The 24433-nt window shown below is 47.8% G+C and overlaps 1 protein-coding gene across 1 annotated transcript in view; it reads right to left on the bottom strand.

The window, feature by feature from the left end:
• Prickle2 (prickle homolog 2 (Drosophila)) overlaps nt 1–24433 on the bottom strand; it is a 305296-nt gene that overhangs the window by 34550 nt on the left and 246313 nt on the right. The window contains exons 4-7 of the mRNA XM_013010424.1: nt 8177–8290; nt 5300–5437; nt 4320–4523; nt 2019–2205 (exon numbers count right to left, since the gene is read on the bottom strand). Coding sequence (XP_012865878.1) covers nt 2019–2205; nt 4320–4523; nt 5300–5437; nt 8177–8290 — 643 coding nt within the window. The remainder of the gene's footprint in view (nt 1–2018; nt 2206–4319; nt 4524–5299; nt 5438–8176; nt 8291–24433) is intronic.

The raw sequence follows: 24433 nt of genomic DNA, 5'->3' as shown, positions 1-24433 counted from the left end.
AGCCGTCCTCTCTTCCCTCTCTGAAGCCCTCGGAGTTCTCCGAGGGTGTCTGTCTGTCTGCTGCCTCCTCAGCCTCACTCTGTTTACAGGACTGTTTACTTTGCTGCATGCCGGCAAGTGTCCCGTTGCCCTGGCGACGGCTGCCTGATGCAGGGTCTGCACTGAGTGGCTGGATAAATACGGAATGTTTGTACAGTGCGGTTGGAGGTGCGGCACCCAGCGACTGAAGTGTGCCTGAGATACAGAGCAGACTCTTGCTGTGGCAGGAAAATTATGTTTTGCAGAAAAGTGGATTTACAAAGAAACATCACAGGCAGCAATTCAACAAGAACAGCCCACAGTACTTCAGGTTACAACGGTCCCTTTGCTAGCAAAACACGGATGCCTTTTATTTTTTAAAGTGGATTTAAGAGGCAGGCAAGGGAGAATTCCGCCGAAAGCCCTGGATAGCGGAAAGGAGGCAGAAAGGAAAGAGCAGAGCAGAGGGGCCTTCCTGGGGGCATGTGACTGAGTGACAGATTTTTCTCTCTCCAAAGCTGCAGGGTGAACATTCTACACGGTAGTATGTGAAGAAGCTCGTTCAGCCTCCGTGGGAGGGGATGCATAACTCCTCTCAGCCATTAAGTGTTCACCTGAACCCATGTGAGCAGCCGGGGATCAATGCACAGCTCCTGCACCCTGACATCATAGGTCCCTCGTGCTCCAGGTGTCCAGACACCTGTGCAGTGCAGATCCCTATTCCTAGCTCTCAGCACCCGAGTCTGCGTGTCTGACCGTTCTACTCTCCGAGACAGCTAACTTCCTGGACACATGGTGGAGGCACCCCTAGGTTGGAAGGAGAGGGGAAGATGTTTGGAGAAAGAGGACTTGCTATCACCCAAGGGCAGGAAGCAAAGTATAGCCAGACAAAAGGTCCTGACAGCGGGTCTGACTCCTAAGCACAGAGCTCAAGGGATGTGGGTGTAAGGGTGTAGGCCCACCACAGGAGAAGAAGGTTCAGGGACAAGTCACCTGAGAGCACCCAAGAGGGGTCTGCACCGCTGGGCTTAGACCAGCACACAGCGCTCTCTAAAGAGCTAAGCTCTCATCTGAATCTACCACCAAAACCTTTGAAGCGGGACAACAATGGGCTCCCAAATAGGTCAAGTTCACATCCAGACGGCCTAGGAACAGGTAAGCTTCAGAAAAGACAAGGGTCCCACTTGGGTTTGCCACTTATTGGGAAGCTCAGAGCTTATGAGCACTGTCTCTTACTCTGAATAGATCTATGTTGGCGTTTGTTTTTGTTTTTTTGGTACCAGGACTGAGGTTTGAATTCAAGTCCTCTTGCTCTCACTTGGCTTTTTCACTCAAGGATGGTACCCTACCACCTGAGCCATGCCTCTGCTTCTGCTTTTTACTGATTAACTGAGATCCAACTAAGTGTGATCTTCAGATCTCAGCCTTGTGAGCAGCCAGGATTATAGGCGTGAGCCACCAGGGCCCAGATACACTGGCTTTTGTTGATGGTTTCAAATCATGCAAAGTTACTGGGCTCCTTCTATCAAGAGAGTCAACTGCTTCTTTCCTCTGCTGATTTGATTTTGTCCAAGCAGGATGGGAAAGGGAGAGGGAAGGTGTATCACCTACTCTTATCGAGGAGGACAGAACTCAGCAAAGAGGACTGATAAATAAGATAAGATCCGAAACTGGAAGCGACACTGTGGACCTCTCCGTGTGACAATCCAAGTGTTTAAAATTGATAATAATTAGTGGGGAAGAGGGGTCCTGTGAAGACAGCTTGCTCCCGAATGCAGTAAGCTGAGCAGGAATATAGAAAATAAAAGACTTTGTTAGAACCCTTGATCCATCCTTACCTGAAGCTAACAGTCTCCATGATCTTTCCAGTTAACATGAATCAAGGAAATTCCCTTTTGTTACTTAAGGAAGTAAGAGTTGGGCTTTTATTACATGCAACCAAAGAGATTCTAGGGGAGATCCAATCCCAGAAAACGGAGCTGAGAGTACCAAGCACTCACCTATATGTTGAGCACAGGTGTCACAATATTCTGCATACAAGGACTCGAAGCAATGGCAGCAGTAGGGCCGCCCCTCCTTCATGATGTAGCGCTGGCCGCCCAGCACGGTCTCGCACTCGAAGCAGCAGAAGTGTTTCATGTGCCAGTGTCTCCCCTCAGCCTCAGTACACTCGTCAGCAAAGATGATCTGCAGAGAGGAAGCCAGGTGGTGAGTGTCTGAAAGCAGGCTACCATAGACGCACCTCAAAGGAGGGAAAACTACCCTAAACTAGAAGCAAAAAAGCAGGTCTTGCCCACAGTGCTGAAGCAAAAGCCTGGATGTAGATGTTTATTTTACAGCTACGGTAGCTCTGACGTTTGCACCTGCCTGAAACAAATTAAAGATGGCACCAGGGAGGAGCTCAGCTACATTTAAATAAGAGAAAGAGAGCTCTACAGACTAGAAAGCAGGACGAGGGAGAGACAGGTCACGTGCACACTGGACTCAGTATTTTCTAAAGTAGAAAATGTCTTATCAACACCCGAAGCGCTAGCTTTTCCTTTACAACACAGCGTATGTTCCATACATGATAATACTAAGCAAAAGAAGGAGTCACCATGTCCACTCTTACTCCCGTGATTATATTCTACACCCCTCCCCTGTGTCTCAAAATGAGTCATGCTCATTTATAGTGCCTATCTGCCTCTCACAAGTGTTCATGTTTCAACTTCTAATATATAGAGTTGTTTTCAACTTTAAAGCACAGATTTCAAAACACAGTACAAAGCTATAATAATCAGTGTGGTGTGGTAACGGGGTATAGATAAGGACTGAGGTATAGTGTTAACAACAGAATTCATAGCCTAGGAATAAATCCATTCATAACAATCCACTGATTATCAAGAAGAGTGCAGGATACAATCCATGGGAAAATAGTCTAAAACAAATGGGGCTGGGACAAAAGGAAGTCTCATGTAAAAAGAATCAATTTGGGGGGGCTGGGAACATGGCTCAGTGGTAGAGCGCTTGTCTTGTCTTGCATACATGAGGCCCTGGGTTCGATTCCTCAGCACCACATAAGCAAAAAGAAAAAAGCTGGAAGTGGTTCTGTGGCTCAAGTGGTAGAGCACTAGCCTTGAGCTGAAGAGCTGAGGGACAGCACCCAGGCCCAGAGTTCAGGCTCCATGACTGGATGCCTCCCCCCCAAAAAAGAATCAATTTGGAGCCAGGTGTCAGCAGCTCATGCCTATAATATTATTTGTTCAGAAAGTTAGATCCAGGGAATCGTAGTCTGAAGCTAGCCTGGGCTGAAGAGTCTACTAGATTACATCTCCAAGTAAAAACACAGACTGAGGTGTGGCTCAAGTGGTAGATTGCCCCTGACCAAGAATTCAAAACCCCTTATCAGAAAAATCACTCTGACTCCCTACCTCCACCATCTATAAAAACCTAACTGAAGTGAGGGTAGGTAGACAAAAGGAAAGAGGAGGAACTGGTGACTATTGTCATAATGCTCCACGTTCCTAGGTAAAGATGGAACCAGGTAGCCTGAGGGGGTAGGTGAGGTAGGGATAAATTAGGAGTGGGGAGAAAGACTGAAGGGAAGATGCTGATCAAGATGCATTGTACTGGGTTGGGAAGGTGGCTCAGTGGTAGAGCACTTGTCTTGCATGCCTGAGGCCCTGGGTTCAATCCCTCAGCACCACACAAGCAAAAAGAAAAAAGCTGGAAGTGGCGCTGTGGCTCAAGTGGTAGAGTGCTAGCCTTGAGCTGAAGAGTTGAGGGACAGAGCCCAGGCCCAGAGTTCAGGCTCCACGACTGGACCCCCCCCAAAAAAAAAAGATGCGTTGTACTCATACACTGACATGTTAAGTTAAAACCACGCTGTGCAGCTACTTAAAAACATTTTGGTTTGTCAAAATTTAAAAACCTGAAAAAAAAGATAAAAATCTTAGAAGAAAATCGAGGTGTAAATCTTAGCCTGGGGGATATCAGGAAGAGGTCCGGCATTCTCTTCTGTTTTAGCGAACATTGCACATGGAAACACCTTCTAGAGCAAGAGGCAGAGACAGCTGGATGGAGTCTCCAGGAGTATCCCCCTGCATTTTCGCTCCAAACTTTTGGAAACAGCAAGACAATCAAATCACCGCCCATCCACTATTGTCTCTCTAGCCAACCAGGGCTGTGGAGTTTTGCATAGAGCCCAGGCTTTGGGCTGTGATCTAAAGCGTTTCACTGTGTATCAATGATTATTTGTTTTTTAATTTACAGAGGCCAGGCTCTGGAGTAATGGGGGGCTGGGGGCCTCGAGGGAGTCTGACCTCATCACAGGCTGCACAGCGGGGCTTCAGGCACTCGGCGTGGTGCCGGCCGCAGTAGATCTTCCCATCCTGGTAAAAGTAGATCAAGTCCACCAGCAGCTCGTTGCAGACAGTGCAGATGAAGCAGGGCGGGTGCCAGCAGACACCGTGGCCAGCTCTCGAGGCAAACACAGCGATGTCTCCACCATTAATCTGCCCTCCGCACTGTGAGGAAGACAGAAGCATCAGCACCATGACCGACAGCATCCCTCCATGCTGTGCAGAAGTGATTTCCGTGCCAGCCACCATGCAATCTGCTCTATGTTCCAGGCAGGGCAGCTTTTCCCCTGCCCCTCCTCCTACATAAGATAACCAAGAAGAGAGGAAGGTGGGGCCCAAAGAGGTCTGCATAACTGCACATAGGAGCCTGGCAGGCAGGAGGCCGAGCGGCTGGGGGTGGGGGTGAGGGCAGGGAGGGCTCACCCGCTCCTAGACACTCCACACTGCACGCTGATGCAATGCCAAGCTTAACACCAGGCTGGGGAGGGGCAGGCCCCAAAGAGAGGGGGAGTTCAGTGGGGCCGGGTTTGTAATAGTGGACCAAACCCTGTCTATCTTTAAAGCTCTTCTTTCATTTTCCTCTGCCTTCCGGGCAGGCTTTTTCATCTCTTCTCAGTTTCCCCTACCATCTCATTTTCAAACATTTCTTCCCAGAAAGAAACAAGACAGAATCACAGATGCCTAGGTAGCTAGGGTTATAGGAGTGAGCCACCGTGCCCGGTTTATATTATTTTTCTATTTGATTCAATTTATTGTCTGCTTCTCTCCCCCCCTCCCTGCCACCTCGTAGCTCCTCGAGAGTCAGCTCTCCTCTCCTTTGCTCATTGCTGCATCTCCAAGGCCTAGACAGGAGCCAGGCATACAGCAGGTACTTAATACATAACTGAGGGATGAATGAGAGCATGCCCAGCAATGCCTCCACCCACCCCATCCATCCTCACCTGCTCGCAGATGGCCCCTGTCATGGTGACAGGGAAAGGCCTGACATTCCCACGGCCCAAATTCTCTCGTTTCCTCTGGCTGCTGAACAGCTTCAGCTCCCGCTTCTCTTCCTCGTCCAGGGAGTTGCAATATCGAACCTGAACACACAAACAATGGGGAACAGAGGGTCCTGAAGCCACACGTTTTCTCCATCTTGGTTGCATAGCCCTTGCCTGGCATTTGTCTCGCATGAAGCGACTTCGGTGAGCCTCCTCTGACCATGGTGCTAATGCACACCACTCACTGAAGTCTCTGAACGCTGGAGCTCAAGTCTTGGCCAGACTGAAGGTTCTGGAACTAGCCCACTGTCCTATGTACCATACCCAGACCCAAGTCACCGGGGGTGGCTCAAGTGCCGGATCTCTTCCTTCCACACCTGTGTGTGTCCACGTAAATCGGTGGTGGCAAAGAATGGGTGGAGCCTAGATGCTGGTCTCCATGCAGCGGTGATCCTGTGGGGAAGCTTTGCAGGTTTACCTGGATCCAGGTACTTTTGTACACCCGGGCATTTGGGCCAGTCCTGAACTATTATTTAGTAATGCTGGTTTTAAAAGTATTCCACTTTCACAGAAAAATCCCCAAAATACATTTAAGAAGAAGAAAGTATATCATGCCTATAAGTAAATAATCACCTGTAATAACTAGAAGGGGATCTTGAAATTAGAGACCAAAACAACATGGCTCAATTACCACTAGGATTCCAGTGGAAGGTGGCCACGCTGCTCAGGGGATGCTGATGCTCCTACACGTGGAGGCTGGGATGTGTTAGAGAGCCAAGAGGCACCTGCTAGCACCAGACTGAAACTTCCCCTCCATTCTTCCATCTCTCCATCCCCAGGAGTGCAACGCAGCTTCAACAGGAGTAACCCTGTTATCGGTGAGAACTATTTACCGCCATGTTCTCATCGCAGCACACAGGTCTAAATCCACCTCCACCCCTCGTCTTATCTTACTCAGGAGTTAACTGGACATGAGAAAGGCCAATGGTGTTACCCAGATGACCGATCATCACAAAGCTGGCTACAAGAAAACCTAATATCCTAGTTTGGAAACCAGGGCAACTGTATCTACCAAAATGGTCTTATCTGGGACCAAAAAATGAAAAACATATATGCTTGAACATCATTATCCTTTATCTTCAAAAGGAGCCATGCCAAATAGGCTGGTTCAGCCCACTGGGTAATAATCTGAATAAAGGTTTATCAAAAGAGCGTTAATATAAAAAAATCACTAAAAGCACAAAAGAACAGATCATACATCCTTTCCTCAAGTAAACAGTGTGTGTGTGTGTGTGTGTGTGTGTTTAAGGAAAAGAAAAAGGAAAGAAATCTCCATGGGAATGTTCCAGAAAGGGAACACAAGGATCTCCCAATGGTATTTTATGGGCCTGCTTTTGAAGACATAAAGCTCCATTTTTACTTCCAAATTAGTGAACCAGGCATCAGGTTATAATGCCTGCCCTTAGCTTGAAAAGAGAAAACATTATTTACATTTGTTTAATGATGTCAGAAACAAGCAACAGGAAAGAGCCCTCTTTCTACGGAGTTGTTTCAATTTTTATAATTGTATAAGCTTTGACCTTGATTACTCATATTCGTTCTTTTTTTTCAGTGCTGGGGATCTAACCTCAGGTCTTGTGCATGCTAGGTAAGTACTCTACAACTGAGCTACACTCCCAGCCCCTCAAATTTATTTTTCACGCTTTTATATTATCACTTTTTATTCAAAGTGAAGACATTCTAAGTAGCACTCACTCGTTTCGTTGGGATCCAGCCTATGGGTGGAGGAAGTTGGTGTTCAGCTCTTTAAAGGTGGATTATTTTCCCATTCCATTAAAAAATTTTTTTTGGTGTGCCAATACAGTCTTGAACTCAGAGCCTGGACACTGCACCCTAGCTATTCATCAAGGCTAGTATTATACTGCTTGAGCCACAGCTCCGACTACAGTGTTTTTGCAGGTTAATTGGAGATTAGCATCTCACAGATTTTCCTGTCCCTTCTGGCTGCAAACCTTGAGCCTCAGATTCCAACCTCTCAAGTAATTAGGCTTACAGGAGTAAGCCATGAGCACCAGGCTGCACTTTTATTTTAACTGCAGTCAGAGTTAAAGAGTTCAATCTGACAAAATTCCTTATTTTTTTTTAACCAGATACCTAAAAATTAATTTCCAGCAGACACTCCTGACCCCTCCCAGCATGATCTTCTAAAAAAGCAGGTTTACAAATTCCCCTTTGAGATCAATGTGAACTCAAGGGTAGGAAGGACCTGCCTTCAGGGCTGTGCTTCTGGCTTCAGACACTAAGACAGCCCGTGAACCAGCCATACTTTGAAAAGTACGACTGAGGCCTCTCATGAGAGCCAGGCTTCACTGTGACAAAAAGTTACAGATGTGGAAAGCTACAGAGCTGCACATCTAACTCCTGCAGCCTGGCGTGCAAAACTTGTATCCACTCATTGACTATGGAACGATGCTGACAATTCTACTGCATTGTTGCGGGGCCTGAAATGGCCCAAGGAGCCCCTTTCCTCTTTCCAACACAGGCAGACAACCATCAGGTGCATTCTTTGTCAATCAGAACACCAGAATGCAAGCTTTTACAACTGAAGAGCTCCGATGACCACAAATAGCCAGCCTCAAAGACACGTCCAGGCCAGAATTAAGCTTCTATTTTGGCAACACGCATATAGCAAGCGCTGGTCAGTTCCTTTAGGCTCTAATTAAGGAAGCAACCCCCTAAAAAGAAATCAGCAGAGGGAGCTTTCCACAATCTCACTGATGATGGCCTTGTGATGAAAAAGAAGATTCTGATGATCTCAGCCCCCCTCCAGCCTCTTACCTCATTGTCATGTGGTGGGAGCTGGTGGAGGAGCTGCTTGATTCGCAGCTTCTCTCCAGGACTGTTGACATAGGGGACTTTCTCTTCGGGGAGGCAGCTGTAGTACTGATGCACCTGAGGGATGGAACACAGACAGCACTTACCCATTATTCACCACGATGCCAGCCATCACTTCCCCTCTGGAGGAGAAGCTGGGCAGGCAGGAGGCAGGCACTCCCGCTGTCCCCTGACCCTTCCTGAGGCTCAAGAGCCAAACTCCCCTGCGATACACAGAGAGGCTCAGCTCAGGCAGAGGTAAGCCCCAAAGGAAGGCTTTCCCCTTCCGGAAGGGGGCGGGCGGGGGGGGGGGAAGCCAGCAAGTGTCCCAGAAAAAGGAGAATTCAACCAATCTGCAGGTGAAGCCAGAAGGTAAGGTGCGCTCGGCAGCCTCTCCAAGTGTCGCTTTACCATTTTCTGTGTGTCTCCTGGGCGGCACCTCCCTGGCTGAGGGATATGTCAGCGCCTGTCTGGGCACCGCAGTCAAAAGCTGTCTCTGGCACTCACCAACTCCTAGGTATCTCAGCCTCCACCTACGGTAAAAGCCCTCCAGGTTTTGGCCACTCATGAGACAGGCAGCAGTTGACATCCACCCAAAAGAGACCCGAGGTGGGGTGCAATGTGTGTCACTGGACACTGTCATTCACACCAGGACCTCCTCACATCTTTTAACATTCCTGAGGGTGACAGTTTATTAGAGCATACTCCTGCGTTCATTTCTAACCACTGGGGAAAGCACTGAACATGTAAGCTACCCTGAGAGAAGAAAGCAGGCATTCTACCGTCTAACCACATGTAAAACGAGGGCAAGAGAAACCTGACCAGAGAGAAGGCATACTATCATATAACACAACAACTATAACATAAAAAAATAAATACAACCAACATTCCCAATGGTGGCAGCACAGAGAACATTCTGGAAAAGGCTTCCAAGAACTTCCATGCAGCAGAATCACCAGCTCTTGAGAATCAAGACCCTCATGTCCCAAGCCAGGACAGACAGCAACAGGGGCTCCACCTCCGCAGTTCACCATTCCCTCTGCTTTAACTCCTTTGCATGTACGGGACCTTGGGTATGAATGCACGTTCTGGGAATGCTGGGGTGAAGAGTTGCGAAATTCTCTCCTTTGATCTCCAGAGATCAAGTCATGAGTGTTAGCACTGAGCTCCAAGAAAAAGAAAAAGGCTTGCAATGACAGGGACATTGAAAAAGAGAGAGAGAGAGACAGACAGACAGACAGAGAGACAGAGAGACAGACAGTCTACCTTCACTTTCCTAACCAAGGATGGGATGGGAACCAGTTACCATCATGAGCCTATTGTCCTCCAAATCACATCCCCAAAACAATCACAAACAGAGCTCTCCTTACAGACTGCTGGCTCTTAGCAGGAAGGCTGGGCCGCTGTCAGCCCTTCCTCCAGGTACCTGGCAGACTGCCACGTCCTGGGACAGGAAGGAATGGTTCTGGGTTTTGAAGGCAGTTTCTAGACTGCCTGCATGCCTAAGAAAAGATAACAGCCCACATCAGAAGTTAGCTTGGCATTAGAACTGGCAATCTCCCTGTCGGACGAGCAGAACATTCCAGGAACTTGTCGGAGAGTCTCTGTGCTATACGCCTCACGTGGGCCAGGTATCAGAAAGCAAGTCCAGTCTCTGTGTCTTAGGAAATGAGTTTTGCCTTCTAAGTTAGAATGGTTGCTTGTAGAAAGGCTTTGGTCTATTTGAACTTGGAATGGTGGTCTGTGCCTATAATCCCAGAATTTGGGAGGGAGAAGCACAAGCAAGTTCTAGTCCAGCCTGAGCTATGCAGTGGGGCAGTGTCTCAAAAGGCGGCGGAGATGCCATGACCTGAGATCAGCTGTCATTCTACGCCTTCCATTGTAGTCCTGCGCACCAGGGCTAATTGCTAATGTGATGGTTAACCACTAGGTTGCTTTAAAACACAGGGCTGAATTGAAGCTTGCCTGACCCTCTTCTGGATGGCTGCTCATTGTACTCCCAGCCCTCTCTTCACTGCCCAGAGTAGCCATCTCTGAGAGCCCTTCTCAGGCAGCCCCTTGAGCCAAGCCTGCTATGCCCCGGTGCCCCATCACGTGCCACCTTTAGGTTCCTGAGCAAATTACACAATGGCTTAGACCATCCACCATAGGACGGAGGGGACTACTCCAAAGCAGAGATGAAGCACGTGGGCCTCAAGTTCAACGAGCACGGTTACATGTCAAATAATCCTACAGCTTTGCAGCCTGGCCACATCCCATTGAGATAATCAGGTGGCCCCTGCACTTCCTACCAGTTTAAGTTATATAGCAGCATTGTTTGTATGTAAATAAGACCCAACCCTAGGCTCTGGGAGCCATGTCTTATTCCAAGCAAGAAAAATAGGTGGCAAGGAGTGTGTGTGTGTGTGTGTGTGTCTGTGTCTGTGTCTGTATGCGTGTGTGTGTGTGTCTCTGTGTGTGTGTGTCTGTGTGTGTGTCTCTGTGTGTGTGTGTCTGTGTGTGTATGCGTGTGTGTCTGTGTGTCTGTGTCTCTGTGTGTGTGTGTGTTTTCTCAAGGAACCCAGTAGCCTTGAGGAAGTAGAAGCCCAGGTGTAAACTGACTAGGACCTGCTTTCTCAATCTCTCAGGTCCCAGGGTCCCCTAACCTCAGCTGTATTCTCTCTCTCTGAAGATCTGCTCCTTGGCTTCTCAAAGCCAAAGGCTTCCCTCAGCACCGGTGTTGAAAGTGCTTCAGTTCAAGTCTAGTGACTTGCTCCTCTCGGTTCTCTCAGTGGTCTGGAGTTAGCCCTTCTTGGGCTGGGTCCATATCCATTGATGGGACAGAAGAAGTTGCACGCATCCCAACACTGGAGGGCAGGGGGATTCTAACATGACACGTCAGCAATGGTAGAGCTGGCTCAGGTACAGAACTGGCGATGGATGCGTAGAAATGTGAGTGCCCGGATGCTGGGACAAACAACCCTGAGACAAACCACTGAAAAGGAGGAAAGACTGATGTTGATAGATGGCTGCCCAGGTTCCGAGTGCATGGTTTCTTGGCTCTGTCATTTGGGGCTTGTAACAAGGCTCGACATCACAGAGGCAAGGATCAGGTGGTAGAGCAAAGCTGCTCACCTCTTGGTGGCCCAGAAGGCAGACACAGAGAGAAATGGGGGGAAGGGAGGGATAAGAGAGGAGGGAAGGAGAGAGGGAGGGAGGGAGACAGAGATGGAGAGAAGAAGAGGAAGGAGAGAGAGACTCTGGATTGCCAATATCTCCCTCAAGGACCCACCCCCTCCCCACCTCATGACCTCACTTCCTCCATTAGGCTCCACCTCCTAAGAGTCCAACCACCCATCCACCGTGATGCACACTGGCCATTGCGGGAGTGGGGATGCTATTTCCAATTCAAACTCTAACAGTATTCTGAGCTCCATCCCCAAGCCCAAATTCTTGGACTCTCCACAGAGGCAGTGATCACTTCCTCGCAGCGCAGGTCTCTCTATCCTGAGCAGAAGTCAAGCCTACTGATCACCACCTGAAACGTATTTCTACCTAGTCTTCACCACTCATTCCTCCAGTGAAGAATGCGCTCCAATATTTGCTTCTAAGGGAACTCATCATTTAATGGATGACTTAAGAACTCTCTTCCTGGGATGCCCCCATGCTCAAGCATCTGCTTGTATCACAGAGCACCCTCTCGTCGCTGACAGGCGCTTGTGCTGAGGAAGAAGGGTGAGTTAGCTCCACATGAATGGCTTCCAGGCCCCAGTGGAGCCAGTCTAAGCCCTTTACTCTTAATGTCAGAGCTTTAACATCTCCCGGGGGATTTCCCACGCTTGTCACTGAATCAAGAGGGCAAGAAACAGAAGGGAGTGAGGGAGACCCGCCGCTCCAGCGTTTCCCAGTCCCATGAGCCCAGATGCGGGAGGGCCACAGGCATGCTCCTCCACAGAAGGTGCTAGAAGCTTTGCTCCACTAGGCTGTTCCCAAGTAAAGGCTGTGATTCTGCCCTGGGTGAAGTCTGACTGGGTACACGTCCCCGAACAATTTACTGTGTTATTTAGAACACAATAAACTGGCTTATGAACATGAAATAGCCGTAGGCCTTTATTGAAGGGGTTGTTCCCTAACAGGGCGGCTTGGAAGGACTTCAGTCCATGTCAGATTGTCAGAACTCCAGTCGGTGTGCAAACACTCTCCGAAGCACGGCCTCACCCTGCTAGAGACTCTGTGCCTGCAAGGAGGAGGTGCAGGTCTGACAGCGTGTCTGCCTGGGCAAGGGGAGGGAGGTAGCCAGCTACTGACTGCTTGTGGCAGAAAGGCAGGCTGTCAAAAAGTGTGTGAGCCGGGTGCTGACGGCTCACGCCTATAATCCTCGCTACTCAAGAGGCTGAGATCTGAGGATCGTGGTTGGAAGGCAACCTGGGCAGGAAAGTCCGTGAGACTCTGATCTCTAAATGAACCACCAAAAAGCTAGAAATGGAGCTGTGGCTCAAGTGGTAGGGTGCCAGCCTTGAGCTACTAAATTGCTCAGAGACAGCACCCAGGCCTTGATACCACTTCCCTTACCCCCAAATACAATAAGAACTGTGAGAAGCACATCCGTTTGTGCAGTGGTTGTCCCCTTTAGCTTGGAGTAGCATTCCCTGGAAGGCTTGTTACAACACAGATTTCCAATCCCATCGGCCGGGGATGGAGCCCCCTGATTGGCATGTGTAGCCATTCTTAGGGTGCTGCTTGGGTCCACAGACATCCACTTTGGAGAGTTTTTCAGCTAGCCAACTATTTTCATCTCAGAAAGTATGATGGGCTTACCACGTTTCCCAAGAAATCTAGGAAATTCAAAGGAAGGCCCCTACCTACCTGTTTGGGTGTCTCCTCCCACAATTAGACAGTTAGACACATTCCACTGACCCAGGCCACCAATGAGAGTTCAAAGAGCAAAGCTTTTCTCCTTGCAGCAGGCACCCAACAGACACTGTCCGACGCCCTGGGCTGATCTCGGCAGCCATGACTACCCACTACATGAAGAAAAGGGTCATGAACCATGTATTTACTGAGTGGCTCCCAGGCTGGAAGTGGTTTTCTATGCAATATTTCACTCTCACACACCCTGTGGTACCCAAGAGCCAGGTGTGCTTTATACTTGATGGATTGAATATCACAGAGGTGAACTGTAACTGCCTTCCTTCCTCCCCCATTGCCCCTCTGTTCTTAGTGGATTCTTGGTTTTTGTTAAGAAAGAAAGACCAGTAGCTAGATGGGCAGAGAGAGAGACAGAGACAGACACAGAGAGACAGAGACAGAGAGAGATACAGAGAGAGGGAGAGAGAGAGAAAGCAAGAGAAAAATCCATGTCTTTTTCTTCTTCAACAAGAATACTGTGGCTTGCCGGGCGCCAGTGGCTCACGCCTGTAATCCTAGCTACTCAAGAGGCTGAGATCTAAGAACCACAGTTCAAAGCCAGACTGGGCAGAAAAGTCCGTGAGATACTTAGCTCCAATAAGCCACTCAGAAAACCAGAAGTGGTGCTGTGGCTCAAGAGGTAGAGTGTGCACCTTGAGCTGAAGAGCTGGGGGACAGTGCCCAAGACCAGAGTTCAAGCCCCATGACTGACCTCCCCCCCCAAAAAAGAATACTGTGGCTTTATGAATGCATCAATATGCCCAAGCACCCCTCCCCAGGAGCAAAATGTGGTCATGTGAATACATGCTGTCCAACCATGTGTGATGGGTGTGAGCCGAGGGAGAATGCTTTTCAAGGGGGCCAGGAAAGCTGGCAACAGTCCCTTCTGCCTGTTCTGCCTCCTTCCTGCTTTCTGTCTGAAAGGTAAACAGAATGGCTGGAGCGCCAACAGCCACTCTGTATCATGAAGCAACCTCAATGATGGAATTAATGGGTTAAGAACGGTACAACACAAAGTTAAGTGCCTAGACTTTTAAAATAATACCATGGAACTACCATGCATACTCTGGATTGCCCACCTCTAAACTTCTCCCTTGTCCCCCCTTCCCCAGAAATAAATGACTTCTTTATTTGCATTCTCTAGGAAATGAATGCAATTCCTAAAAGATGCCGTTGTGACAGCCATTAAACATTAGCATGTACCACAGTCGTCTGGATTTAAAAACAACTCACAATATGCCAGGAAAAAGAAGAATCCAGGTTTGAAGGGAAGACTGATGTGCTTCTTCAAGGGGAACAGGGGAGACCCCTGGCGCGGAGCTGTGATGTGGACCAGCACTTCAGGGGGGAAACAAAGGCCCCATCAAGACGCAGCCTTGAATACCCGCTCCTTGCTGCAGTGGGTCTGGGCCTGGGCCAGCACCTGTCCGAGTTTCATTAAGCAGGAATGGGAGAGAAGAGCTGTTCCGTGGAATCTAAGGAGACATCCACCACCTTTCTCGTCTCTCCTGGAGACTCAGGCTGTAACTTTAATTGCTTTACTCAGGAAGTAATTTCGGAAAGGCGCTGTAATACCCAGTTGCTTGGTTTAATGTCTCTGCATGCTTCCCCTCCCACAGGGCTGCAATCAGCAGGGGAAGGGAAAGCTCACTGTGGGCATTTCCAGAGACCGATCTTTCCCCTTTCTTCTGCTCACCCGGATGCCTAATGCAGCAGCCAATCTTGTCAGAGGAAAGGCTTGGAACATAACCAGAGTCCAGAACATAACCTACCAGTCCATCCTAGCCTAAGTACCCACTCACACTTCTGCCCCAGCTACTTCTCGTCTCTGTGTCCACTCTTGTGCCACTGTGGTTGAGGCTCTGTGCAGCACAAGTTTGAAGATTAAGCGCCGGTGCAGTCATTACTCTGTCAAGCCCTCTTCCACTCCCCCTCTTTCAAGGCCAACATCCTCATGGTGGCATCTTGACCCTTTCCTGATGCTGGCTGACCCCCAGCCTTACCACATTCCTTTTGTTCAAGTCTCCAGCTCAAGATGGCCTTTTCAATGCTTCTACCTCAGGGCCTTTGCACAAGCCATTCCCTTTGTTTGGCATGTTCATCTGTCAAGTACCTCCACAGGACCTACCCTCACTTCTTCTAGTCTTTGCTAAACTGTTACCTCTGTAGCTAGGACTTCCCTGGCTGTCTTGCTTTTCCCATGCTCTCTAGCCCTCTCAGGATATCTGGCAATTTCTGGTTATGACAGCTGGGGGAGGGGACTGGATTATCACTTAGTGGGTGGAGGCTGGGGATGTCAATAAACATCCTCCAATGCCAAAATCACCCTCACCATGTCCCAACAAAATGTCTGCCAGAATCCATAAGCCTCTAATGTGTGTTTCTTCAAAGCACAGAGTAGTGGTGACTCTGGGCTGTGTGGGGTGTGGCTGTGTGCCTCTTCCCCATGGAACCTGACCACCAGGGACTGCGCCCAGAGGGGTCTGCCTGGACAACATGCTGTGTTCCAGCCTGGGCCTCTCTGGGTGACATCCAACCATGGAGACAAACACATACAGTAAGGAAATAAAATAACGGGAAAAAAAACCCCATTCTATCCAACGTACTTGCTTTTTCTCCAAAATGAGTGGGAGACGGTGGAAGGGATGCTAAGGTTGTTACAGATGCAATATTTCTTCAAGAGGAAGACACACAAACATCGGTAAGCCAGAGACTGACTTAGAAGTTACCATTGCTCAAACACAGGAAAGAAAACAATCACATTATGTCCTAAGCAGGTGCCTTAAGTCAAAGCCCATGTGAGCTCCTCAGTGGACTGGCTCGGGGGGGGGGTGGGGATAGGGGTGAGGGTGGGGGTGGGGGTGTCCGGGCTCTTCTCTCCAGCCTGTCCTGATTTCTTTTTATTTATAATACTAAACCTCAACGTTTACTTAGAAAATAGTTTCCATTTAGTGTGGAGCATTATTATCTGGCAGTTATTTATTTTATTTTGACTTTAAGAAGAGGTTGCAGAGAGGAAGAAGTGCTGAGAGTTTGAAAGCTTTGGGTAGAGGAAAAGGAAAGCGGCCATTAACCAAAAGATTTCCTCACCCTTATCTGCCCAAGGTCTACATGGTTGCACCTCTGCCCCCTTTAAGATTCCTTGCTTGGAAAGGCCGCAGCCTCCTACAGAGTCACAGGGCGCAGTTCTGGACTGGAGCTGTTTAGGTTTGAACCCCAGATGCAACAGATACCATCTATGCATGCAGCCCTGGCTAGTCAGTTCATGGCCTGCAGCACCCCTCTCCCCATCTGTACAACAGGGACAGTACTGCCGGCCTGCAGGCAGAGCGGGGAGGCTCAGAGAAGGGCTGGCTGGGCAGTGGCTAGGGCCAGGTGGGGCTCTGCTTGGAGAACCAGTCTTTAAGGAGTATCATTAGGTTAGGTCTGATCTCAGAGACAGAAGTCCTGATAATAAAGAGACCCGACCTCCCCCCGCCCCACCTCCTCAGGTGCTGGGAAGGTGGCTCAGTGGTAGAGTGCTTGCCTTGTATGCATGAGGCCCTGGGTTTGATTCCTCAGCACCACAGAAGCAGAAAAAGCCGGAAGTGGCACTGTGGCTCAAACGGTAGACAGCTAGCCTTGAGTTGAAGAGCTGAACGACAGCACCCAGGCCCAAAGTTCAGGCCCCATGACCGACAAAATAAGTAAGTAAGTAAGTAAGTAAATAAATAAATAACGAGACCCCAGCAGTGCACAGGTATACAAAAAAGGCCAGGCATCCAGAAGTCGGCCATGTGCAAGGCAAGAAGCTAGGCTTTGCTGAACAGGAAACAACCTCTAGGTTAAAGGCTGTTCTACTCTAGGACACTGCTCCTCAACACAGCAGACAAATGATTACAAAGCAAACGGTCAGAGCCACAGACAAAAACTGCAGGAGTTCAATCAGGAGCCCTGAGCCAGTGACTCATGCCTGTGATCCTTGCTATTGAGGAGACTGAGATCCAGAGGACCATGGTTTGAGGCTGGTCTAGATAGAAAAGTCTACTATACTCCATCTTCAATTAGTCAGCAAGAAGCTAGGCTGAAGGTGTGGTTCAAGGGGTAGGATGGCCAGCCATGAGCAAGTATAAAGTTTCAGGTTCAAACCCGAATACTTCCCAAAAGAATTTCAATCAAACTAATAAGTCCACATTCCATCACTTGCCAGCCACCAACATGCCTGAGGGCTGTGGAGAGACACTAGGCAACACACTGTTCTAGGCCACAACTGTCCACCTCAGTCAGACACAATACTCCCAGGCACACAGACAGCACTCAAATCTGCTAATATCCCTAGGAAAGGACAGATTTTAAAGATCACCTTGGCCCTTAACAGAAGCCTTCCTTTTTTTTGGTGGTACTGGGATTTGACCTCAGAGCCTTGTGTTTCCTAGGCTGGTGCCCTACCACTTGGACCATGCGAGCAGAACATTACATCTTTTCCTTAGGAACATGTGACATGGCATCTTTCTGTGTGATTTCAGTTTCTGCTGTTGATTCCACCTTTCAAGGAGTCAAAGAACAGGATATCTAGGATTCTTTCTTCAAGCTTCAATTCCTACTAAATCCGCGGGGTACTAACGCCTACCTTAGAGTCTTCGTCATGAAAGCCATGTGTTGGGATGGGAACTGTATGGATCATGGAGGGCATCTGTGGGAACTCCAAAGAAGGGGGAGATCAAGGACTCTATCTGGCAATGTATACACTTTGAATACATCACACAGTGGGGGCCAGATAAGCCAACTCACATTTGGCCGATATTCTCCCTGGGGTCTATGGGAGTGAAGTTAATCTGTCCAGGTTCTTTTTCCAACAGAGGCCATGATGATTTTAGAAAAACTATTTCAGTTACTTATTATTGTTGTTGTTGTTGTTATTGTTATTATTATTTTGTACTGGTGGTGAGGCTTGAACTCAGGGCCTCACATTCTCAACTTGATGTTTCCACTCAAGGCTAGCTCTCCACCACATGAGCCACACCTCTGCTTCCAGCACTTGAGTGATTAAATGGAAGATAATCTCACTGACTTTTCTGACCAGGCTGGTTTTGAACCAGGATCCTTAGATCTCAGTCTTTTGAGTAGCCAGGATAACAGGTGTGCACTACAAGCACCTGCTATATTATCATCTGTTACATATTTTTTTTTTTACTTAGTGGTTAAATACTCAGAACATTTGGCTTACCATTTTAGCCTTTTTTTCGGGGGGAGGGGTTGGCCATGGGGCTTGAACCCTGGGCCTGGGTGCTGTCCCTCAGCTCTTCAGCTCAAGGCTAGTGCTCTACCACTTGAGCCACAGCGCCACTTCTGGTTTCCTGAGTGGTTTACCAGAGATAAGAGTCTCATGGACTTTCCTGCCTGGGCTGGCTTTGAACCATGATCCTCAGATTTCAGCCTCCTGAGTAGCTAAGATTACAGGCATGAGCCCTTGGCACCTGGTCATTTTAGCCATTTTTGAGTGTGGGGTGCAGGAGCATGAAATGCCTTCACATGTCTGCACAACCATCACCATCATTCATCTCCAGAACCTTCTCATCCTCCCACACTGCAACACTGCACCCCTCCAACAACAGTTCCCCATCCCTCCCTCCTCCAGACTCTGGCAACAAGCTTCCTCCACCCCTTTGACAACTTGAGGGTGAGTTTTATTACATGTTAGAACCAAATGCTCTTTGGTAACACATCTCTGAGATTATGTTGCAAATCAAGGGGAAAGGCATGAGTCAGACCATACATCCGCCCTGACATTCAAGCGCTTGGATAGGCAAGTGACAACAGAGGCGCGTGGGGAGGACACCGGTCCTCCAGCAGAGCTTGCACCCAGCAGATGCAACCAGTACCCAGTCCTTCCTACTGGGTTTCTGCAGAGACCAGTGGGATAAATCATCATCCACAAGTTGGCCACTTAGCACTTCTGATTTTCAGTCTTGGGCCATTGACTACATTTTACAGACCACAGAATCTTCATTATAGCACACTTCAGCCCAGCTCATTACCAGGTTACTGATTGCTCAATGTAAGAGAAGCAACTCAATGCAGAAACTAACCAGCCCAGCCAAGAGAGCTCAGAATCAACGGCTGCACAGAGGGAGGGCAGCCTGCAGCATCCCAGAGATCCCATGTCTCGTCTTAATGCTCATGCTTACCACACTCAGCATCCAAAGCCCAGAACCTTCTCTGTGTGCTGGGCCAACACAGTGCCCAGATGTTACAGAGCCGCTTTAGTCCCTGTTTCCTGCTGGAAGCTTGTCCTTTCTCTGGGGACCCTTACAGCATTTTCTACCCTCCTTGCAATTAACTCTACTAAAAAGTGCTCCTAAACCCTTTTGGGATGCTAGCGGGAAATAGATAAAAGAAAAAAGAATCTTTACTCCTACATTTTTTGGGAGATGGGGGGAGGGGACACAGAACCACAAAAACAGAATGTTTCAGGATCAATTCTTACAAAGGAAGGGAGCAAACAACACAAAGGAAGTAATTTTCAAATGTTATCACAATGATACGATTTCGTCTTAAAAAGAGGCTATCTCAGACCATAACTGATGTGAGCTTGAGCACATATGACCTCAAAATCAAGTGAGGTGGCTCAAGCACACTTTTCTCCCAAGACGCGAGAAAAAAAAGCCATTGTAAGAATGTTTAACAATCATCTAAGAAAAGTGCACCACATAAGATCACTGCCGTTTTAGAAGACCAAATACTGAGTACCGGGGTACTTGTTAAGCATTCAAGCTGGGTACCAGTGGTTCACGCCTATAATTGTGGCTATTCAGGAGGCTGCAGTCTGAGGACTGTGGTTGGAAGCCAACCCAGGCAGGAAAGTCTATGAGATCCTTTTCTCCTATTAACCAACAAAAAGCTAGAAATGGGGCTGTGAGTCAAGTGGTAGAGCATTAGTCTTGAGCAACAAAAGAGCTAAGGGACAGCATCCAGGCCCTAAATTCAAACCTTAGTACTGGCGCATGAGTGCACATGTATACACATGCACACACACACACACACACACATACACAATCAATTGTGGAAGGAAGGTGTTAAGTACAGCAAGTACAAAGATTTTGCGGCTGGAGGAAGCCTAGGGTCTATGGTTTGAATGTGCCCCCAAATTCATGCAAGGAAAACTTTATTTCCCAGTATAACCAGGAATTGGTTAGTAGGGCCTGGTGGGAGGTGCAGGAAGTACAAAGGACAAACACTGTCATCTAAGAGGCTTAGGGAAGCAGGTCCACCCTGGTCTGCCTTTCCACCAGGGATCATCCTTTCCCTTGTCTCTTTCCTTATGAGGATGTGTCAAAATGCCCTCTTTGGTCCCTAGTACACTGATCTTGGAGGTCCCAATCTCCAGGAGAGCATACGGATACATAAAGCTCACTGTCAAGTTCAGAACCAAGTTCAGAGTCCTCCATCACTGTGAAAGTAGCACATTTGCCTTCACCTGTGAGAGGTTGAACTGCTGGTCTATAGAACTTACCCAGTCTCAGGCCAGAACAGGCGGCAAAGCACTTTCTGTGGTTGGATTTAAGGACAGATCAATAGCTAATCATGCTGAGAATACAAATACCTTCTACAGTTTTCCATCAAACAAAGGACCTGAGGAAATGGGAAGCCTTTGTATGAAATAAGATAACAAGGGAAAAGGATGAAATCCTAGCTACTTAAGAGCCTGAGATCTGAGGATCAAGGTTCAAAGCCAGCCCAGGCAGAAAAGTCCATGAGACTCTCCTCTCCAATTAACCACACACAAAAAAAGCTGGAAGTGGAGGTGTGACTCAAGTGGTAGAATACCAATTTGGGGCAATAAAGCTAAGGGACAGAACCTAGGCCCTGAGTTCAAGCTCCAGTACCAGCACACACACACACACACACACACACACACACGCACGCACGCACGCATGCACGCACGCACACGCACACCGAAAAAGCCTAAGCAGAGAGAACCCTGAAACAATTATAGCCAGGTAAGCTGCAAGATGACATCTGTCAAAGAAAGTATAGCCCTTCAAGGAGGCATCAGAGCACAGGTAAATATCTACCTCCAATTGCTCCATTGGCCAGGCATCTTTGATCAGTGCACAGATGTACAACTACGTCTAACAGTCTTGAACTTGTTTCAAGCTAATAACCAGCCTATCAATGGATGTTTCTGGATGAGAAATGCACGATCAGAGACAGCTGGAATAATTATCTTCGCTTAGCCAGATCTAATTGCTGAGTCTTAATTGATCTTCCAAACCACAGTAGCAACAACAACCAGCATCAGTGGTAGCTGAAGGCCAAATAAGGATTAGACACTACCCCCAGGAAATCTGCAGCCATGATGAAAGTAGTCAGCTAGCAGAAGTGATTTTCTAGTACCATCCATCTTGATGTTGATGGATTTCTGCCCTAAATCTCCTTTTGATTGTGTATAATTAATACAAAGCAGTTCATTCTGATAGTTCTTGGCTAAAAGGCTCAGTTTCCTCTTCCTGAGGCCTCTGCCTTCCTGTTTGTTGAAGACCAACTTCATGCATTCATTCACTTCACCGGTGCATATGACATATAATAAACCACACATATGTACAGGATGCACACAATTTGATATGTGATGACGTCTGTGCACATCCGTGAATGTCTCAGCATAATCAAGACTCTGAGCATTCACGAGGCCCTCAGAAGCTTTCTTCTCTGTCAGTAATCACTGGTCTGTCTGCCTTCTGTCACTGCTAGTTGGTGTGCATCTTCTACAGTTCTATATAAACAGAATCATATAGTATATGCTGTCTTGGTCTTATCCATTCTTTCATGCAACATAGTGCTTTGAGATCTTGGCATATGTCAATAGTTCATTTCCTTTTATTGCAGAATAGTAGTTTACTATATAAATGCAACACAACTTGTTAATCCATTTACCTGGTGATGAATATTTGGGTGATTTTCATTCTGTGTGTTTGTGTGTGTATGTGTTGCTGGGGATTGAACCCAAGGCCTTGGGCATATTGGGGAAGTACTCTACCACTTGACGCATGCACTCAGTCCTTTTGTTTTATTTTGCTTCTGGGACAGAGTTTCACTTGCCTAGGTTAGGCTTATATTTGGAATCCTCTTGCCTTTGTCTCCTTAATAGCTAGCATTATAATCATGTATTTCCATGCCTGGCTTGTTTCCAATTAAAAAAAATAATAAAAACCACCATCAGATTCAAACATCAGTTCCTCAGGCACTGTCGCCTTGAATCCTTACAATGATACTATAGTTGTGTAAGGCTTTTCAGATGATGAAGTGAAAGCTCTCAGAGGTAAATTAACTTGATCAATACTACAGAATAGCGCAGTTGGGATTTGAACACAGAGCCAGTTAATATCAAAGCCCAAGGCTCATGGCTCCCGCCTAGAGGGACAATTACTTAAAAGACAAAAGCCACAGAAGAGCAACACAAAGCCTGGGGTCTGGATGGACATTTTCTATCTGCCTGTAAAGTCTCAATGGAACACACCATACAAGGTAAAATAGGAAAGACTGGTTTGGGAGTTCTGGGTTCCACTGTACCTGGAAGACAGTCACCCTGAAGCCATACCTAGACTAATGGCCTATACATAATGAATCCTTAATAGATCACTACTGACTGAATAAATGTCTGAATACTCAAACGGATGGGATGGATGGTTGGACAGACAGATGGGTAAGAGAGCTGGAGGAAGAAAGCTATTTGTTAATTTGATGGTGGAGGCATTCAACCATCCCATAAAATGACTCCAAAGATCACAGGAGTTCCAATGCAGAGGGGATCACCTTGAGAATAAATCACCTCTCAAGGTCCAGCCTCCAGTCTAGACTGCTCATCGCAGAGATGGTGTGCAGCTGTGATTTCACACAGGAAGTCCAAGTGCAAAGTCTCCTCCCCTTTAAATCCCAGAATGCATTTAATGTGAGAAGGCTGGAGCCATCTGTCTGGAGAGCAGGGAACTCCAATAGCAGGTCTCCTTCCTGTCTTTAGAAACAAGTTTTGGCTTCTCAGGGCCTCACATTCTACACCTGAGCCTTGACAAGTCCCAGCTGGTGGAAATCTAGCCACACTGCTTCTGATTTTATCTGACAGAAGCCCTATAGCCTGAGAACCCAGGTTCAAGCCCCATCTCTGACAGCTCTGTTGAAAACAAGTTTATTCACAGGCTATTTTATTGAAAGCTGTACATAGTTCTCATTACCATCCGATGACATCAGAGCATTTCTGAAGCCAAGAGAAACACAGCCGTGTTCATGTGACTGGTATTCCTGAGAACTCTGAGGGAGATTGCCTTGGGGGAGGGGGAGGGGAGGCCTTCTCTTGCCCAATTCTTGTCTCCTTCCCTCTCATTGCTCATGTTACCCAGAACATATTGGGGACCAGGGACAGTGGAGCTCATACTAGTAGCTGCAGCTTTGGGGATACAGAACCTGGTTCTGTAGGCATGCCTCTTGCCTCCATCATGAAATTCCATTCTGAGCTCAGCATGTGCCAGTGGGGTAATGAGATGAAGACATTCTTCTACAAATGGTGGGTGAGTCTAATGATGGCTTTTATGGGGCTTTTAGTGAGGCTATTAGATGGTGCCTTCCCTCCCCAGAAAACACTCAATGGGCTGTTGCAAGATGAACCACTTTGTCATTCTTCTCTCCGTGCATACCCCCAACATCTGTCAGCCTCTGGCCCTCCTGGCACAAATAGCTTCTCACATAGAAAGACCAGACTGTCAACAGTCTACAAGCACCTGGCAGAGTGGCTCCAGCCCAGCAATGGGGAGTCTTGGAGCACGGACAACAGAGCAAGGAAGTAGCAGCAACAGCACTCGTGATAGATGTTTAAAGTATCTTGAGTTGTCCTTTAAGAAGTGGGGCATAAGAGAGATCCAGTGCCTAAGAGCTGGCAACAATGGCATTTGTCTCTCATCCCCTACCTGTGAACCTGCTTGTATATCTTCAAGACCCAAATAATGTCAATGATAATGACAGCAGCTACCATTCTGTGAGGACCTACTATGGGTCAGCATTCATGTGGCACGTCAGAGACATCAATCCACTTATTCTGAACATAAGATTTTTGATTTTACAGCTAGAAAAACCAAAGCTCAGGGTGTCAAAGGTAGTGTTATCTGGCTAATTGGAGCTGGCCAGGATACAGCTCCATAGATCTCTGGCACTGCTTTTACCTCAGAGTGGTTCTCAGACTTTGGCATGCATCCAGAGCACTCAAAGGCTATGTGGAACAGACAACAGGGTCCCACCTCAGAGTTCTGGCTCACAGGACTAGAGCAAAGCCTGAGGATCTGTGTTTCGTAACAAGTTCCCCAATGA

This window comes from Dipodomys ordii, unplaced genomic scaffold (assembly GCF_000151885.1).
Source record: "Dipodomys ordii isolate 6190 unplaced genomic scaffold, Dord_2.0 Scaffold12, whole genome shotgun sequence".
NCBI lineage: Eukaryota > Metazoa > Chordata > Mammalia > Rodentia > Heteromyidae > Dipodomys > Dipodomys ordii.
Note: the sequence above shows the minus strand (reverse complement) of the source record. Positions and strands in the feature narration are given on the sequence as shown.